Source organism: Mauremys reevesii, linkage group 9, assembly GCF_016161935.1.
Source record: "Mauremys reevesii isolate NIE-2019 linkage group 9, ASM1616193v1, whole genome shotgun sequence".
NCBI classification, from domain to species: domain Eukaryota; kingdom Metazoa; phylum Chordata; order Testudines; family Geoemydidae; genus Mauremys; species Mauremys reevesii.
In genome coordinates, this window is record NC_052631.1 from 98,260,725 (window position 1) to 98,281,458 (window position 20,734).

Sequence of the window (20,734 nt, forward strand, 5' to 3'; positions counted from 1 at the left end):
GTCAGTGTGCACGTGCCCGACACCGCCACCTTCTCAGCCACAGGGCCTTGGCCTGGGCATGAGCCATTCTGGCCATGAAGTGAGGCACTCTGGCCTTTTGGGGAATTTGAGCCCTCTGATTGGATGCCCAGCCTGCTTGCCTGCCTCTTGGGGCAGAATAACCAATCAGAGCTACTGCAGGCTGAGCTCGCTGGTGTGCTCGCACTCTCTCTCTCTCTCCTCAGCAACCTCAGGAGGGGGTGGGGTAGCCCCACCCCCTCCTGTGGGCAATGGGGACAGGATGGTTCCTCTGCCCCCTGCAGCATCGCCTGGGGAGGGGCACTGGGGAGTGAACAGCCCATGAGCTGCCCCCCGCACCCCCAGCCTGGAACCAGGAGGGGACCCCACTGCAGTCCCTAGGCCTGGAGAGGGGTGTGAAGAACCCAGGAGGAGCAGAGGTGAGGTTGGGGGGCTGAACTTGGGGATGGGGACAGAACTAAGGGGGAGGCTGAACTAAGGGGGGCTGGAGGGCTGAACTGAGCAGGGGGCTGAACGGAGGGGGGCAGAGGGGGCTGAGCTGAGGGGCACAGGGGGCTGAACTGAGTGGGGATTGAATAGATGGGGCTGAGGGGGCTGAACGGAGGTGCTGGGCACTGAGGGCGGCTGAACTGAGGAGGGTCTGAACAGACAGGGCTGAGGGGCTGAACTGAGGAGAGTTTGGGGGGGCTGAACAGAGGCGCACAGGGAGCTGAACAGATGGGGCTGAGGGGGCTGAAGAGATGGGGATTGATGGGGCTGAATGGAGGGGGGCAGAGGGGGCTGAACTGAGTGGGGATTGAATAGATGGGGCTGAGGGGGCTGAACGGAGGTGCTGGGCACTGAGGGCAGCTGAACTGATACAGGTAGGAGGACTGAAGGTTCGAGGGGTGGGGACTGAACTGAGGGGGTGGGAGCTGGGGGGCAGAATTAATTGCTGGGTAGAGGACAGGCAGATGTGGGGGTAAGAGCTTCTGCAGTATGGGACAGAATCAGCTTACCCAATAAATTTGGGAGAGTGGACAATAGTGATTGACACACACACACACACACACACACACGCTGGGGATGGGCCAGGGGAGATCTGTGGAGATTGGCAATACAGTACTGATGTCTGTGTGTCCATGTTGATGTTGTGCCAATATAGGTCTGCCATTCGGGTTTTGTGCCACTCCGAAAAGGGGAATAACTACACTGAAAAACCTGAAGGATATTTTGGTGGTAGACACACATGAGTTTGGATGTATGTGTGCTGCCACCGAAAAAAGATGAATTCTACTGGTGCAGCTCTTGTGTCTATTGTATTCTATTCTATATAGAGTTTTACACCCACTTTGCACTGGTGTCAATGACTGCATAAGGTGTACAGGCATGGAGACTCAGGACCCCTGTGTCTAGTTGCTTGGCTTCCTAGTAGGAATTTGACAGGAATTAGGCAGATTGTCCCTTCAGAGGAAAAAGGCAGAGTAAGCACCAAACCTATGTGAATATCAAGAAACGGTGCCCTCAAAGCCACTGCAACTATAACCTTGCAGAAATACCAGCGCGAGAGGTGAGCTTGGGGGTAGGGAGAGGGAGAGGCTGGAACCGAGCTTAGTACTAATCCTTGCAGGACCACACTAGAAAGCTCCGCCTCCACATGAACTCATGCATGCCACCCACTGAGTCTCAGTATCTCACCCTGCAGGGAACAGTGTGCACAAGTGGAAGACAGTCATACAGCCACACCTGAAACCCTATTCTATATAGCTTCTTCTACCACCCTCATCTCCATGGTATCTGAGCACCTTCAGTAGAGTGCATTAAGCAAAGTGACTAACATCTGTCACATGTTATGTGTTCTCTCATCCTCTCTCCAGGGGCGAATTGTGTGTGCAGTGGAATGTTTTGTTTTGATAGGGTTTTTTGTTTTTGTTTTTTAATACACATTACTCTGTCAAATAAATGCATCTTGCATTTGGAGTAAAAGGTAGAGAGATTTGTAATGATCCTTCGTTCCTGTGGGCTACAATAGCTCGCTGCTCAATGGGAGCATCACGGTATGAAGAGTGTGATTATGTATCGGGTAATGGCTCTGAATGTAGAGGACTCTACTTTCAGTAAGTGCTTGAGGAGAGAGTGCACTATATGTGGAGGAAGGATTAAAGCCTGAAGGATGCTCTCTGTTTTTATGCTCGAACACAGAACACTGGGGGAGTTTGTTCCATAGTCTCCGACCAGTCCCCAGGAAAGCTCTGTGTCCCACACAGAAGAACCTTACCCTTAGTGCAGAGAGTTCCATCGTGCCTGAGCAGTGCAAGTGTCGACCACTGTCTTCATCCCAGGTCTTTAGGCTCTTTTAGATGTCTTGGGACCAGGCCATGGAGTTCCTTGATCATAGTGCTTTCCCCTGGATCCCTGCCATCTCTTTCAGGTGAGATGGCAGTATCTCATGGTCAGCGGTGTTGACTGCTGCAGAGACCTGGTAAAAGCCCCTGCTTCAGGGACAGAAGCCTTGATAAGTTAATTGTTTCCCAGCTGTAGCTGATCTTTGGCGTGAGATATCTGCTGTCCATTCCCATTGGCTTCTTTAGCGGGGTTCAATTTCTATGACAATGTGAAATGATTTTAAAAACTCCATAAATTTCCATTGTGCTAAATATCCCATATTGTTTCTTATTTTAATATTGGTTGTTGAATGCAATAGACACCTCTATGTATTACATGCTGCAGCTGCCTCTTTCCCCCCCCCCATCACAGGACTCACCACTGCTGCATTGAAGAAATGAGAGTGCAAAGAGTTGCATTCACAGAACAATCTGTGAGAAATAACTATCCAGTGGTTCTACAGATCCTTGTTCTTTAACTGGTTAATAATGGCTGGCAACCAGCTAGGGTACATATATTTCCGTACTACGTAGTTATTGCACAGAGTCAGTATGCAAGTAAGATTCCCTAAATCAATCAGTGTGAAGAGAATTGTACGTAACTGCACTCTGATTGGCTGAGATAATTTCACTTTTCCACTTCCGTCTGATGAAGAGTAACTTTTGCAGGAGGAAGAAGTTATGCAAAAAAGAGAGATGGGAGGAAACTCATACAGAAAATACACAGGAAATACATGGATAAAAGAAGCACAGGCATATTGTGTATGGCAATAGAGGAAAAGTCAAAATCCCTGTCAAACTGCAAGAGTACATATAATGTTGAGTGTCATGACTTCAGTTAGGAAAGCACATACAGTATCCTGTAGTGTAAGTACTCAGATGATACAGTGATGGGCAACAGTACAGAACTCTACACTAAACCCCAAATCAGAGTGGCAAACTCTGGCATATTTTTTAAAAAATGCAACCACGTTAAAAACTGTATAAAATGAAATTTTATTGGTTAATTTATAAATGGTTTGTTATTTGTAACACTACAGTATGCAGAATTCTACACCAACTGTTGTAGCGAGACTGCAAATTAGCTCAGTGCTGTGATGTGTAAGCAACACAGCACTTCCTGTTTAGCACTTCAGAACTCAACATTCAATACTGGGGCTCCAACATTACTGCACAAACATAACAACAGTCATGTTTATTCCTTGCATACTTTCTATTTTTCAATGCAACTTTGAGTTGTTCCCTCCCTTTGTCCATTAATATAATACAGCTTTAATTAAATAAATAATTTTTACACAATTCATCAAACAAAAACATTTCACTGACTCCATTCTCTAATAAAGTTATGCCACCAACACTACATATAAAATTAGACTGGCAGATTCTGAGCATGCCTCCCATTGACATCCATAGGTACAGCATCAGGCCTTAAATCCACAGTCACTGGTATTGGTGTGTTCTGCATGTAAAGACTACTGCTTTCCATCCCAGAGGTGGCTACATATTGAAGATGGGGCAAGTGACCATGCTATGCTATATGGGCCAATCTCGCAATCTTTACTCAGGCAAAAATCCTATGTCCCAATCCTGCAACCTTTATACAAGCAATTTTATTTACTTCATCCGAGCTACTCCCATGAGTGAGTACTACTTGAGTGAGTCAGAGTTCCAGGATCAGGACCGTTAAAAGTCTCTTGGTTTTGGGGATCTTTGGGTGCAAGGTGCTATGTAATTGTCTTAATTTATTATGGGCCGGATCACCCTCTCACACAGTCCATGGGAGGAAGGTCTCGGGGAGAAAATCTCAGCAAGGACATCCCATATTACCCATTGTTCCCACATGGAAAAGGCTCTGGGGCCTATCCATAGAGGTCCAGTCCCTCTGCACCAGCTATGGCCCTAGTGACTCCAATGGAGCCTCTCTAACAGGACCTACCCTGGCAGTGGTAGCCCCAAAATGTCCAGGGGAGGCGCTACACAATAGATAATACAGCTTGGAGATGTATCATAGGACTGGACAAGGGATCCTGCCTGGTCCAGCCTTCTGCCTTCTCATTTCTTCCCCTAGTGTGGAATAAGGGCCCATGGAGGAGGCCTGGAGAGACGGGGTCGTGGTATGGGGAGGGTGGCTGAGGCTCCCTTCCACATGGTTGTGGGTTGTTCCATGAGCAGTGTCCCCTTCGTTCACAAATCTATACAGGACAGTCTAGGCCTGTGGATGAAATTCACCCTGGGGCAGAGGACTATTTACATCTCACTGAAGCCCTGTTCTGAGGACAGGAGTGGCACATGGACCTTGTGCAGGCCCTTCTGCTCCAGAGTGAATTTCACCCAGTGTGAACAAACCCCAGCAAATATCACATGATTATAAAAGGTACAAGGCTCTGCTGATTGTATATTGTACATATACAGAGATGAAAAGAAGGGAGACTTCAAGTGAAATACACGATTTAAATGGTAAATATGTGTCATTGGCAGTTACCGCTTAAGGATGGCAATTTGCTGATTGCTTTTTTCCTAGAGAACATATTTCTAAACCATTAAAGTTTTTCCATTGTTACTTTATAAGCAGATTGAAAAAGAGGTACATATAATCTATCTGACTGGAGTCCCCTGAGAGATACATAATGTTGTTTGGAAAGAAACACTCATATTATGTTCTACTAAATAAGCATATCCACTCTGTCAGACAAGTGATAGCACACGGGGCATGGAGGCTTAAATACATATGATACAGATGTGTACAGACATTCCACAATGAGTAAAGGTGAGAACAAAGTGCACACAGTAACAGCTCCAAACTTTGTTCTGTTTCTGTTCTAAGGGCTCATTCTGCCCCCGTTAATAAATAACAAAATATACAGAACTAGATACAAGAAAACTAAAGATGCAGAGGAACATAAATATTGGAAACCAGGATTCACTTTGTTCAACAAAGTTGGGATTGGGCCTCCTGCAGTTCTGTTCTTCGTGGCAGGTCACTTCTCAATAGAGTTTAAACATACCAAAGTATGTGTTTCCATGATCATAGTTCACTTGAGTCGAATCCGTCACATTAACAAACACCACGTCACCTTTCCGGAGTTCAAACACTCCTCCCAGGTGAGTGGATTGTAGGGCACAGTAAACACTGGATGAGCTGTGTGTATCCTGTCCCTTCAATAAGAGCCGATCAGATTCTGATGGTAGGTTCAAATAAATAAACACTGTAAATGGCGCCCCAGGTGCTGTCTTGGTGCAGAAGCTGACCTGGGAGTAGATGTAGTAGAGCCCTTCTTTTTCCACCTTCAATTTCCCTCCTTTGTAGGATATCAGGTTGCTCATAGGGGCATACCCAGTTTTCTGCCATTGTAAAACTGTGGAGGGAAAAATATCACTTTTGAGTTGAATGAGTCAGAAATCACATTAGGAGAAAAAAATACCATTAGAACGTTTCATGTGAATGGAATCAATCCCACCCCGAGTCTCTCTTGTCTGTTTAGACTGTAAGCTCATTGTGGTAAGAACTGTCTCTCGAAGTGTATCTACAGCATGTAGCAAGATAACTGCTCCCCAGCACAGCTTCCCAGTCTCCATCCTGCTCCTGCCCAGACGCTTCTCCTCTGTGGCTATGAGCGCTGCCCACAGCACAGCACAGCCTCCCTCTTTCTGCTCTGGGAGAAAGGGGATCCTTGTTCTTCATGGCAAGTAATTGTATCAGTTGTCATCAGGATTCTCTGCAGCTTGAGGTCTTCAAACCACAATTTTTGAGGACTTCAATAACTCAGACATAGGTTAGGGGTTTGTTATAGAAGTGGATGGGTGAGATTCTGTGGCCTGCATTGTGCACTGCAGGAGGTCAGACTAGATGATCATAATGGTCCCTTCTCACCTTAAAGTCTATGAGTATGTGAGGTACAAGCTGATGGGAATTATTAGAGCTGGATTGGGAGCTCTAGGTGGATATTCTGTCCTTCCCCTCTGCGCTCTAATGGGATCCCAGCACTAGAGTGGCCTTTTGCCCTGCTGTGTTATTTATACACGGGAAGGAAGTTGGGTTTTTCTGGTTCTTAACCCACACTGTCCCCTCTGATTGACCTGGTGTGTGGCTTAGCATTTGGCCTTCTTTACGCAGCAGAGAAGTAGTCATGGTTATAATATGTTTTGCTACAAATAATAAACACAAAGAGCCAGATTCTCAGCTGGTGTAAATGGGCATTGCTCCATTGAAATCAATGCAGCCTTCAGGTGCTCCGGCATTGCCTTTGAGAGGAGCTGACTCATAGCCATGAAGAGTCCCTCTGAAATGAATGATTGTTTTTATGTTATCAGGTGTGTTCAACACCCAGGTGCTGACATTTGTTTCTGACCTGTACTCTGTACTTAGATTCCTCCTTCCATCACCCTCTTCCAGCTACTGAAGAGGGTGAGAATCAGGTGAGGAAGTATAAAAATAAACTTGCTGCAGGTTTCACTCTACAGTTGTAGTGGGTGCCTCCGAGCCTAGCAACTTATGTACCATAAATGTTCTTGTGGCAAGACACAAATCTCCACCAACAGCATCTGCAGCACTATCTGCTGCATGCCAGGCTGGGCTGTTGTGTGTGCACCAGTTGCCACAGCTAGTGGGGGTGAGTGGAGGTGCCAAGGACATTTTCGGAGTACATCCTTACTCAGGTAAAATGCCCATTAGAGTCAAAGAGAGCTGAGTAAAAGAGCACAGGAGGGGCCTTTTCTTGGCTGACTTGTACAACCACCTTGAGCATCGTCAAATAACTAAACTAAACTAACTAAAAACCCTCTCTAATTTAGAACATGAAATATGACAAGCGATTAGAGTACGCACCTACACAGCCTGCAGCAGCGAGTCTCCGCTGCAGACTTGGTCTCACACTACAGCACTAAAAACTGCGGCGCAGATGTTGCAGCTTGAGCTCTGAAGCCCACCCTTCTCCCTAGGCTGCAGAGCCTGAGCTCCAGCTTGAACCCTTTGGATATGTCTGCCCAGCAGCTAGACGCTCGTGGCTGGCATGTGCCAGCCGAGAGGCTTGCAGGCCTTGGGCTGCAGGGCTGTTTCATTGCTGTGAAGATTTCTGGGCTCGGGCTGGAGCCCGGGCTCTGGGACCCTGTGACGTAGGAGGATCCTAGAGCTCAGGCTCCAGCCCGAGCCCAGAAGTCTACGCAACAGTGAAACAGCCCGAGTCCCACGAGCCCAAGTCGGCTGGCGCAGGCCAGCCATGGGTGTCTAGTTGCTGTGTAGACATACATTTAGAGGGCTTTTTTCTCTGCGGGCCTGATCCTGTGCCCATTGAAGTCAATTACAATGTTCCATTGACTTCTCTAATGCAAAATCAAGTCCTATTGAAGTCTACCGAGCAAATACCCATTTTCAACTTTAAATTAAAAAAAAAAAGTCTTGATTTTTTTTTCCTAATAGGAAAAAAAGAGTGAGAATCAGGTAAGGAAGTAGAAAATAAATAACTAAGGTTTTTGGAAGTTTGCTAGACCTGATGGAGTTCTGAGAGTGGCACTGCAGCACAGAGCAGAATTTAAACACCCAAGGGCTGATCTGGATTTAGGGCACACAAATAATCCCATTGACAGTTATGACTGTTCCAGAGCAAGCTATGTATTGAGTGACCCTCGATAATCCAGTAAAGAGAATAGAATGAACTCCAGCTTCAGATATTAATATGAAAATAATATCCAGTATCAGTGTTTCTAATTACCTCACCAAAAAACCCAACCCTGGAGAAACTGAAATACCATTCACTGCAATGGGAGCAGGATGGATATCTTGTCCTTTAATGAGAAGTTCTGTTAGTGAAGGAATAATCCAGCATGGGATCTATACATGTGCATGTTACTACTGTCTTGTTTTCTTTTTCCCCAATGGCTGAGTCTAAGCACTGAGTTCCAATTTCTGAGTGTTTGTTAGTTTGCATTATAATATCAATAGGATTACAGAGAGTTTTTTTTGTGATTTTTATCTGATACTAAGGTTTCCCCAAGGTTATGGGTTGAGCTATAAAGTGGAATAAAGTCTGTGTGAGTTGTAGCGTCAGAGATGGAAAGAGCAATTTCTGTTTACTGGTAGTTACTCCAGAGTCAATCGAAATGTGCTTAGGTTTAGAGATTTTTACCAGATTATAGGTCTGATCTTGCAGACGCTTACTCATACACCTTTGCTCTTGCAGGCTGTCTCCTGGGCCAGGACTACTCTAGAAAATTTACCTATTGCTGACAATTAGTGCAGCCGAACCAATGATGAATATGGTATAAATGCAAGTGTAGACAGGACCACAACGTATTGAGCAGTTTCAGAAAACTGTTCTAGGTAAATGTAATTGAGGTGGTACAGAACATGGCTCCGTGGTGTCTAGACGTTCATTGTAGTGACTAAGGATATGTCTACACTACAATTAGACACCCGTGGCAGACCTGTGCCAGCTGTCTCAGGCTTGTGGGGCTCTGGCTAAGGGGCTGTTTAATTGCAATAGAGAGGTTCAGGCTCAGGCTACAGCCCGAATTCTGGGACCCTCCCACCTTGCAGGGTCCTAGAGCCTGGCTCCAACCTGAGCCCAAACATCTACACTGCAATTAAGCAGCCCCATAGCCTGAGCCCCGCGAGCCTGAGTCAGCTGGCACAGGCCAGTCATGGGTTTTTAATTGCAGTGTAGATATACCCTTTAAAGCCAGTGACCATCAGCGCCTTATCTAATGAGTGTTCTCACTGTTGCTATCAAAGGGGGGAAATGTGGAGACAGCCTTGAGAAGAGTGAGACGCTTTGCATGAGTAAGGACTACACTCATGACGAAGGGTTTGCAGGACTAGGCCTTATTTTGCCTATGCCATGGGCTATTTCAGATTCTGCATATGACGAACATTACCCTTCACTTAAACCAGCCCTAACCCTCTCCGCTCACAGCTGACCCTGACAATCCCTGGTATGATGCTATTCTTCATTTGGCATTTATCTTGTAAAATGACCACCAGAAATAACGTTACGAAAAGCACACACATACACTACACACACATATACCACACACACACAGTCTTTGCGAAAGGCACCCAATTCCCCAGTCCTTCAAAGTGTGTGACATGCCTACAAGATCAAATGTATTTTAGCCAGGTTGCAGCAGGAGGGTGGTCCATTTGAAAACAATGACATTATTTTCTTTTCTTAAAGAAAATGTATTATTTATTTCTAGGAAACATGATATTAAAAAAACCAGAAAACAACCAGGAATGAAGCAAAAGGAAAAACGTTCATTGCAAGGTTTAGTTTATGTTGTCACCAACCTCCTGTGCTAGAATTATTGTCTTCTAACTCTCTGTAGCCCTTCAATTACACTTCACATAGGACCAAACTAAGCCCACCTTATTCAAGTGCATTGACCCAGTGGAGTCCAGTGGGCAGATGCGCATGAGTAAGGCAAGCAGGAGTTAGCCTACGTGCAATATCATCATACTCAAGAATAATACTCTACATAGTTACCGCTGAGTTTGATTCCCTGAAGAGCAAAACCCCACACAGGAAAATGTGTGCCCAGTGGCTAGAGCAGAGGACTGGGACTCGAGATCTGAGTGCCATTCCTGGCTCTGCCACTGGGCAGCTGGGTGTCTTTGGGCAAGGACTGACTCCTGGGGGACTCCACTAGATATGCCCTCCGAATTATTATAATAATTACTATGATTATTTCACCACTTATAAATCCCACTTTCCTTCTCCACCGCTCTGATTTGTGAATAAGGTCTGGCAAAGCTGAGTTCCTTACCTGATATTTTCTTGGTGCTGTTTTTGAACCCCATTAGGTGAGCTGAAATTGGTTGCTGCCTGTCATCTGCAATCAAACAAGGCCAGTGATTTATTCATGTATTTATCCTTATTCATTATCTTGGGCAGTACAGCAACTGCCCTGGACGCACTGTGCTGTGTAATAATATTAAAGTACACAAGAGCCAGAATCATCAGGACTGATTTTAAAAAGCCCCACCCCGACAGAAAACTTCCCTGTCTAATAGAGTTAATGGCCCCGATCTTGCAATGAGCCCTATGGAAGCAGCCCCCTGTGCCCATGCTGAGACCTGCAGGACCAGGGCCTAAATTAATATTCAGTCAAAAGTCTGACCGAACAAAACATGTACAAATTTCCATGTGTACGAATGCAAATTCAAGCTTTGATGGGCACAGCAAGGTGGGGACTTTCAGCTCAGAGTGCCTTGCTGCTGACCTGAAAGGCACTGACAGCAGAGACATCTCATCAAACGTCAAATGTAAGGTTCAAATGAGGTGACAGATGGTGCATTAAATAACCAACTCCCAGACCCTGAAGGGCTGGCTCGCACGCTGAATTACCAATAGGTTGCTTGTGGGGCACACAGTGTAAAGGTGTTATGCGCTCACAGAAACCAACCTCACCCAGACAGTAGGATGCTGTGTACTGCAGCGACTAACCACTTCAATAAGCCTTACCCTAACACCCTCTGCTTGGGGTGAGCAGGGAATGTCTTCACTGCAGAGTTAGCTCAGGCTCTGACTCAAATATTGCCCCTAACTCCCCTCCCTTCCACACGCAAAAACCCTTTCACCCCAGTTTGATGGTGCTTTCACCCCGGGTTAGCTGGGCTGGCTGGGGTGATGGTTAGAGCCTGGGTTCCACTTTCACTCGGGCTGGTAATGTGCCCGCTTTGCAGAGAGGACACAGGCTAAATCACTGAATGCTGATAGTCCTCCAATGCCTTCCCATAATTCCCCATGTGCCTAGAAGGACAGACAAATCCTCCCACAATTTACTGGGAAAAAGTGGCTCAATTTACTGCAGTGCCAAGCATTATGGGATGTGCCCCCAGCAGTCCTAGTTACACACATAGGTGAGTGTAGCATCAGTGAGGATGCAGTAATACAGGCATAGCTTTGCTGTGTGGCTGCCCACATCTGAGCTAGCCTAACTTGAATGCTCAGACTCAGGTGCTAATCACCTGGGCTAACTCTGCAGTGAAGACATTCCCTTATAGGAGCCCAGTCAAGATATGACAGATGCACAAACAGGAATCCATCAGGCAGGACTGTAAAATGCACACCACCAATAAGTATTTACATGCATGCCACCTTGACACTCCTTCTGTATATGCTGTGTTTCAATCCTCCCTTTGGTTGCAAGTGTACAGCCCCATTGACTTCAAAAGGGCTTTAACTCGCTGGCTTTAATTAGCAGCAGGAACTCTTTAATTTGTTTGGTACAAACACTGGCCTCACACAGATGATGGGCATACAATACATAGTAAATAGTTGGTAAAATATTTTCTGCCTATGTAAACTAAAGGATTAGCAGCATGGGGGCACTGGCAGAACAGTGCTTCGTTACTGGCTTATATACCAGCAGATTTAGCAATTCAGCACTTTTTGGTCACTTTCCTGGCAAGCACTTTCTATTCTTCTGACATCTTATCCTTCTTACGTTCGTAGAGATGTTCTGCTGCCTCATGCTATCATGATATAATAGCACTGAAAGAGCCAGATGCTGAGCAAAGGACGCCTCAAATCTTGTTCCAAAATGACACTGTAAAGCTAACGTATTGCCAAAGGTATTAAGATACTGACTCTAGACCTTCTGAACCATAAGGAACAAAACCTGCTGCATGGGAGTGTTGCCATTGACTTCACTGGGAGCAAGATCAGGCTCCAAGCAAAGTGCAGGCCATTCCCAGATTTCCTATGTTATCTTTGGTGTTTTCAGTGATGCAAAGAAAATTGTCTCTTAACAGACCTAGTTTCCACTTTATTTCATTTAGTAAAAGTTTCCCAGAATATCAAGAAATGTACCTTTTTGCATTTCAAATTTTGCATCATCCTTGCTGACTTCTGTATCCTAAAACCAGAGCATTAAAAAAGGTTATTCAGAGATTTGAAATCACATTTAATTAGTGTTCCAAACATAGCACATCTCATCCTACAATGTATGCGTGATAACCAAAGCTATCGGAATAGTACCCTTGGAGTTCTCTGTGACCATGTAACAATATTCATAGTAAAAGCACACCAGCATCACTGAGAACAGAGTTTGACCCCTAATATTTTAGATGTACATGAAACTTATCATCCTAAAGGATCGCAGGGCCGTATGAAAGGAAAGGCAGCCAATTCAGGGAGCTAGAGGGTAGGACAGCACAACGAAAAATAGTGGCAGGGTGGGGGAACCAAACCTTTACTCATATGTAAATATCCATACAGAGCAAAACAGTTTGACCCTAAAGGCTTAATCCATATTAAACTGCATGTTATTCCTTTTGTCTGACAGGAGGATGAAGGGCTGCTTGCATTTCAAATCAGATGCTTAAAACACTAAGGCATCCCCTACCTACCAGCCTCATTATACAGTAAAAATTTCATGAGTGGAAAAAGATTGGAGAATAGATCACCCAATTTTTGTTCTTCTGGCAAACCACCCTGACTTTTCATTAGCAGAATCAATGCTAGTACATAAACAAAGCATAGCACTTGTGGGGGACAATACAGTGCCCCTCCAACACAGATACCCTACAAGTGACATTGGTTATTACTGTTTGGCAAGGTTTGAATAAAAGAAATTGACAGCTCATCATCATTGAGTGTAATCCTCTCAGTTCTCTCTAGTGCCTGAACTACCTTATCAATGTTTCTGATGTATGGAGAGAAGATAAGATAAATATTTGAGAAAGCAGAAAGAAAAATGCCAGTAAGTTCCCATTTTCATCAACTGTGTTGTGAGATCTTTTCTTCCCTTCAGTGCAGCCTATTGGAATTCATTTTTATGGTAAGCAGTATTTTTCACTGCTTTGGTACAGCAGAGATTTAAGACCTACTACTGACCTCATTTATTCCTGTTCCCCAGCACTGGATTCAAAAGGTGTTAGTGAGGTTACAGTTTGGCCCTGAGAGCTCTTTGGCTCTCGGTTCTGGGATACCTATCAGCAGAACTTGTGAAAACAGCTCTGCTGAGGTCACGTGCAGCAGAGTTTTGACTTTCCATTTGTAGTTCACAATTTAAAGGGCCTTTGATTTTAGTTTTTATATCATTAAAATACTGTGACAGGAAAGGTGTATTTGAAAACACTTAGAAGAATGACTGTACAGGGCAATTCAAAAAGTGTGAGGCTTTCCTAAAAGGCTATAGCATAGAGCTGCAATGCTGGTTTCCTCCAGCTCATACACGTGATTAGAGGGTATTCAGAACTGATGAGGCTGGTCAGTTTCAGGCATGATTTGCTTTATTAACTAGAGCCTGATTGAAAACGTTCGGAAGGACTCCCATTTGACTTTGATGGGCCCCTGATGGGCCTGCCACCAGAATCCACTTAACGCAGGTAGAAAATGCCAAATTATTATATTTACTGAACAGAATAAACACTGCTAATTAATTATTCCAAGAGATAGGCAGATTGAGGGCGCCTTCCCCTAGTCTGACACCAATTCAGAGTTCATTAGCTGGTTCTCTTCACCTATTCCATTCACTGGGAAATGCCGGAAGGAACTTACTGACTATACCAAATGGATCCTAGTTAGTGCCTCATCAATGAGCTCATAGTTAAGTACCTGAATTTAAAAATCCCATGATGATATGTGTCCATGTAGCTGACATCAAACATCTGGAGCCCTGTGCTAGCTTAGATATATGCGTGGAATTCTCATTAACATTAATGGCACTGCACTTCCATGTGCAAACCAAGGACTGTGTAACATAAAGCGTCTATGCTGGAGCAGAATTTAGACTCAGATGTGCTATGCACACTGTTCTCACGCATCTTGAATAACCTGCTGCCTTGCTTCTTCATGAATAGCAGACTTTTTTCTAGCTGCCAAACAGTATGTGCTGCACCTCACCCCCAGAAATCAAAATGAGCATAGTGTCTGGGCTCAGTTCTCAAGCGCTTTGCAACTTGTGTAGTCATTGACACCTGTGCAATGTGGGTGTAAAAACACTACCAAATCTCACACTGGTGGCAGCATTTTACACCCACCTTCCAAAGGTGTCAGTAAGGTGCAAGACAGTGGAGAATCAGGCCTTCTGCATACTGTTTAGCACACAGGGTCAGATCCTACCAGCAGCCCACAAATGGAGCTCCCTCCAGTTCTGCATGAAAGCTGGCATCAGAGCAATGTTAATGAATCATAGGACTGGAATGGACCTTAAGAGGTCATCTAATCCAGTCCCTGCACTCATGGCAAGACTAAATATTATCTAGACCAGTGGTTCTCAAAGTAGGGCCACCACTTGTTCAGGGAAAGCCCCCGGTGGGCCGGGCTGGTTTGTTTACTGCTGTGTCCACAGGTTCGGCCGATTGCGGCGCCCGCTGGCCACAGTTCACTGCTCCAGGCCAATGGGGGCTGCGGGAAGCAGCGCGGGCCGAGGGATGTGCTGGCCGCCCTTCCTGCAGCCCCCATTGGCCTGGAGTGGTGAATCATGGCCAGTGGGAGCTGTGATCGGCCGAACCTGCGGACCCGGCAGGTAAACAAACCAGCCCGGCCCGCCAGGGGCTTTCCCTGAACAAGTGGTGGCCCTACTTTGAGAACCACTGATCTAGACCATTCCTGACAGGTGTTTGTTTAACCTGCTTTTAAAAATCCCCAATGATGGAGATTCCACAACCTCCCTAGGCAATTTATTCCAGTGCTTAACCACCCTGACAGTTAGGACGTTTTTCCTAATGTCCAACCTAAACCTCCCTTGCTGCAATTTAAGCCCATTGCTCCTTGTCCTATCCTCTGAGGTTAAGGAGAACAATTTTTCTTGGATACAATATGAGATCAACTTGCAGGGCGTCAGCTCCAACACTCCCACTAAGCCGATGAGAGTTAGGGTGTCAAAGTCCTGAGTACACAACCTCTTGTGTACCCTTTTGCAGCTACTGTCTTGTTTGTTAAATAATGGGTGAGATTGTCGTTACATAATATAACTCATTTTAATGTAAAAAAGAGCAAATATTGTGAAGGGCTTAGAGTGACCCAGTATTTTGTCATCTATATTTTTCATGCTTGGCGCATTGCAAATATTGTTCTGGATAATGTTACTCCTGTGTAATAATTACGATGTGTTAAGTGCCACTGGTATACCATGCACTGGGGTGCGGGAACTAGGAGTGCAGGAAGTGTGGCACCACGCCTTGGCTTGAAGTGGTTTCCATCATATACAGGGTTTATAGCTTTGTTCAATGGCTTTTAGCTTCCCCTCTATAAACATTGTTCCAACGCCACTGCCTTGCACTATATTTAACATGGAGGAGACATGATCCGAGCCCTCTGGAGCTCACACTCTAAACAGACACAGTAACTGAACTCCAATATAATTGAGCCTTTCCTATACCTTTGTCTTCAGTACATGATAAATAATGAAATTTCATTTTATCCCATGTCTGTTAAAAGTTTCATTCAATGCAAATGATCGTCAAACTTTCTAAGACAAACATTCCACTGTCAGCTGGGGCAGATTGTGTGAGTAAAATTACCTACAGGTGTTTGTGTTTGCACAATCAGGCTCTATAATGTTTGTTTTAGTGGGCCAGATTCTGATCACACTTACATTATAATAATTCTATTTACTTCAATTGAGTTATTCTGAATTTAACTCCAGTTAAAATGGGATTAGAATCTGGTCCAATATGTGGAAGTGTACAAATATTACTTTTTAAATACAACTTTGCAATATTGTGTGTGTGTACATACATATGTGACATTGCCAATCTTTATCAGCATCTTTGTTTATTTAATAGCATCTTACCTTGACTAGCAGATCCTGGAATCTGTTTATGATCTCCTTACAGTCCAATAATGATGATCCCGCACCTTCTGGTTTCCGACATTTTTGTATTCTTCGGAGGAACAAATAATCTTCTTGTAAGCTCAACTCCTGCTCCAACTGTCAGTGAGATAATAGAGAGGGTAAACAGAATGCTAGAGGCCAACAGACAAAAGAAAATAAGCTCACTGTATTCTGAAACAACGTCTCATGAAACAGTAGATCCCTACACTATACCTCAAGCGCCCAATCCTGACGTCCATACTCAAGCAAAGTTCCCATTAACTTCAATGGGAATTTTGTCCATAAAATGAATAACAGCAATTGAAACTTGCTCTCAGATCTTTTGTATTAATTTTAGGGCTGTCAATTAATCGCAGTTAACTCATGTGATTAACTCAAAAAAATTAATCACAATTAAAAAAATTAATCATAATTGATCGCACTTATAACAATAGAATACCAATTGAAATTTATTAAATTTTTTTGGATGTTTTTCTACATTTTCAATATTGATTTCAATTACAACACAGAATACAAAGTGCACAGTGCTCACTTTATTTTATTATTTTTATTACAAATATTTGCACTGTAAAAATGATAAAAGAAATAGTATTTTTCAATTCACCTCATACAAGTACTGAAGTGCTATCTCTTTATCCTGAAAGTGTAACTTACAAATGCAGATTTATTTTTTGGTTACATAACTGCACTCAAAAACAAAACAGTGTAAAACTTCAGAGCCTACAAGTCCACTCAGTCCTACTTCTTATTCTGCCAATTGCTCAGACAAATAAGTTTGTTTACATTGGTGGGTAATATTGCTGCCTGCTTCTTATTTACAATGTCACCTGAAAGTGAGAACAGGCATTCACATGGCACTTTTGTAGCCCGCGTTGCAAGATATTTACATGCCAAATATGCTAAACATTCATATGCCCCGTCATGCTTCGGTCACCATTCCAGAGGACGTGCTTCCATGAAGATGATGCTCGTTAAAAAAATGATGCATTAATTAAATTTGTGACTGAACTCCTTGGGAGGAGAATTGTATGTCTCCTGTTCTGTTTTACCCGCATTCTGCATATATTTCATGTTATAGCAGACTCGGATGATGACCCAGCACATGTTCGTTTTAAGAACACTTTCACTGCAGATTTGACAAAACACAAAGAATGTGCAGATGTGAGATTTCTAAAAATAGCTACAGTACTCAACCAAGTGCCATCCAAAATCTGAAGTGCCGTCCAAAAGCTGAGAGGGACGAGGTGTGGAGCATGCTTTTAGAAGTCCTAAAAGAGCAACATTCTAATGCAGAAACTACAGAACCCAAACCACCAAAAAAGAAAATCAACCTTCTGCTGGTGGCATCTGACTCAGATGATGAAAATGAACATGTGTCAGTCCACACTGCTTTGGATCGTTATTAAGCAGAACCCATCATCAGCATGGGAGCATGTCCTCTGGAATGGTGGTTGAAGCATGAAGGGACATATGAATTTTTAGTGCATCTGGCATGTAAAATATCTTGCAATGCCAGCTCTAACAGTGCTGTGCAAACCCCTGTTCTCACTTTCAGGTGACATTGTAAACAAGAAGCAGGCAGCATTATCTCCTGCAAATTGTAACCAATCTTGTTTGTCTGAGTGATTGGCTGACCAAGAAGTGGATTGAGTGGATTTGTAGACTCTAAAGTTTTACATTGTTTTATTTTTGAATGCAGGTTTTTTTTTACATAATTCTAAATTGTAAGTTCAACTTTCATGATAAAGAGATTGCACTACAGTACTTATATGAGGTGAATTGAAAAATACAATGTTTTTGTTTTTTACAGTGCAAATATTTGTAATAAAAATAAATATAAAGTGAGCACTGTACACTTTGTATTCTGTGTTGTAATTGAAATTAATATATTTGAAAATGTAGTAAACATCCAAAAATATTTAAAATAAACGGTATTCTATTGTTGTTTAACAGCACAATTACTCGCGATTAATTTTTGTAATCGCTTGACAGCCCTAATTAATTTACATTTTTCCCCTTTTCAAAAGGCAGAAGGCGAGACTTCATTAGTTGCTCTAGGTATCTGTGTGTGAATCTTGATGAAGAGCTTGATTCTGCCACCCTTACTCCTGTGGAGTAGAACCTTGAATCGGTAAGAAGTCCCACTGAAATCATTGAGGCTGTATTGGGATGGAAGAACACAGACTCCTGTGCCAATACACATTTCAGTGATTGGAACAGACTTCTGCATGATCTATGCTAGTGGATCAAAATGCAGGGTCAGACTCACTGCTCATCATGAGTAAGGGTGGCAGATTCAGACTCTTTCTATGGTGTACGACTGCATTTCATCTTCTTTTAGACCAAAACAGTCAATGTCATAACTCGGAGAAGAAATATTTTGTTGTAATAACTAGTCATTACATTCATTCAGACAGACTGTGATGCTTCGTTTCTCTTGAGTAGTACCATACTACTGCACAAGTCGTTCCATTCAAATCAGTGGGACTACTGCATAGTAAGGTACCACTCAAAGTGGGTACAGAATTTACAAACTAATCCTCTGCATGCAAACTAACCCAGTCTTCATCTTCCAGACTCTTTTGCCTCTTGTACTTTAACATTTGGAGCCCAGCTCTACATTCCATGATTAGGGATCAGTATTAACGCATTTAAATTTAAATTATAAATGTGCAAAAATGTATATTTTTAATTTCAATGAGAAAATATTGTCTGCATGCCTTTTAAGGAGAATATACTTTATTCTATACCCAATTCGGTTGTTTTACTTGATCTATGAAACACAGCTGGCTCACTTACTGTATATCATTTCTTTTACTTGACTAAAAATTAGTTTTAGGCAAGCGACTATAAGCATAGCATAGTCTGGCTGCAGGTTGAATCAGAGCAAACTTGAACAGTTTTGAAATTTTGAATTCTTTAAAAAATATGGTTAGAAGCATGAAGCAGAATAATTTGGATTATGCTTATTTAAAAAAACTCTACTCTCCTAAAGTGAAACTTACTATAAAATTATCACAGGCAAATATTTAAAAAGCTTTTGAAATCTCTTCCTCTTGCTAGGTATCACTTTAAAGCTCAATACTGCTGAATCTAAAATACTATCACAAAATAAAAGATGTCACCTTACTCCCGACAAAGAGCATAGAATAATTGTCAAACTGTTCAAACCAACCCAACAAATATATCATTCTACTGTCACTGTATTTAAACTGATAAAATAAGCAGCTTAGTTTGATATAATCTACAGTGCCCTTTGCTATGCTATTATCATTTTGTTAATTAAAGGGGAAAACTCTTCATGACAACATATCTTTTATTAAGTGGAAAATTAAGGCATAAACAAGAAGGTTTACGCGATAAATGCTGCTTCTATGTAAGTACAACTATTTGCATTATTCTGCCTCATTTTCCACTGTTGTTAATTAGTTTTCTTTGAGCTAAATGTAAATCATTGTTAGAACCAGTCCATTTAACATGATCGTATTTCTAATCTTACCTTATCCAGCTTCATGTGAAGATATAAGCAAAAAAGTACAGTCCCAATAGTCTGTGCTATAATAAATACAATAAGAAAACACATAAACATTTTCATGGTGTTAGGTGAGCTGGTACTGATAGGTCGAGGCGTCGTTGGACTATAAGGTTCGTTCATTCTGTGTTCAAGTGGCTGTGGCCTCCCCTTCAAAAGCACGGTGCAGGAGCAGCATGAGAACTGCCTCGCTAGCACACTAATCAAGATAGTTAAGGGATAGATAGTTGTGACAGCCCACACTTCCTGGAAAAAACCCTTCGTAGTGGGTAGGTTTGTTCATTACCATCTCCCACAACAAAAAGTGACTTGAACTTTCTTTTTTCATTCACTTCCATACTTTTTCCTATTGTTCTATCAGAAGTCAGTTGAATGTTCTTATTCCATGTATTCATACTTGCCTAGCAATGCTCCAGAAAATAACTTTATTTTTTTCCTACTGAGGACAAACATTTCATGGCTGATGGCTTCAAAGAAATGAGGAAAACAAATCCACAAGCAAAGCTGTTGAATTTCAGTGTGAAGAGTAAAAGATTGGGAAATAGTCAAACCAACACACACAAAAAGTCTTACTTTAATTTTTGTTTTCCTCAGTGAGGAAAGATGGTTTTGTAAGTAAGGACCTAGATAGGACTCAGGAGATGTGAGTTCAGTTCCTGGCTTTATCACAGTCTCCCCCTTTGTGACTATGGGCAAGTTGCGTAATCTCTCTATGCCTGACCTCACCGTATGTGAAAAGGGGGGGTAATAATGGTTCTTGTGTCTGCTTTGATGGTCTCTCTTTAGGGCAAGGAATGTCTCTTACCATGTGTTTGTACAGCACCTGGCAAAATGGACTGCCAGGCTTGGTTGGGGCCTTTATGTGCTATCATATCAACAGCCATAGTCTTGGGTTCTATGTCTTCTAGTATCTATTTACTTTTATAGCCAAGTTTTCAATGAATCTTCTGACTTTATGGGATGGCAGAGTTGGCCTTAGGGAAAATGGCATCCTGGGCGAACTTGTATTTTGGTGCCCCAACCCCCGCTGGCTGCCTGTGCT

The 20,734-nt window shown here is 43.1% G+C and overlaps 1 protein-coding gene and 1 long non-coding RNA gene across 4 annotated transcripts in view; one reads left to right on the top strand and one right to left on the bottom strand.

Annotated features, from left to right (window-relative positions):
* Window positions 1-234: 234 nt before the first annotated feature.
* LOC120371367 overlaps window positions 235-20,734 on the top strand; it is a 98,090-nt gene continuing 77,590 nt past the window's right edge. The window contains exon 1 of the long non-coding RNA XR_005584306.1: window positions 235-437. This is a non-coding gene — a long non-coding RNA (uncharacterized LOC120371367). The remainder of the gene's footprint in view (window positions 438-20,734) is intronic.
* CD40LG (CD40 ligand) lies at window positions 3,390-20,349 on the bottom strand. Of its 3 annotated transcripts, none has more exons than XM_039487023.1 (6): window positions 20,266-20,349; window positions 19,660-19,715; window positions 16,119-16,256; window positions 12,188-12,233; window positions 10,140-10,205; window positions 3,390-5,737 (listed from the first exon to the last, which is right to left on the bottom strand). In XM_039487023.1, exons 2-6 carry the CDS (start codon window positions 19,672-19,674, stop codon window positions 5,367-5,369), a joined length of 636 nt encoding a protein of 211 aa, XP_039342957.1. In that variant the 5' UTR covers window positions 19,675-19,715; window positions 20,266-20,349; the 3' UTR covers window positions 3,390-5,366. The 3 variants fall into 3 exon arrangements, with proteins under 3 accessions (XP_039342957.1, XP_039342956.1, XP_039342955.1); XM_039487022.1 differs by lacking the exon at window positions 20,266-20,349 and adding an exon at window positions 20,094-20,246; XM_039487021.1 differs by lacking the exon at window positions 20,266-20,349 and having other exon boundaries at window positions 19,660-20,025.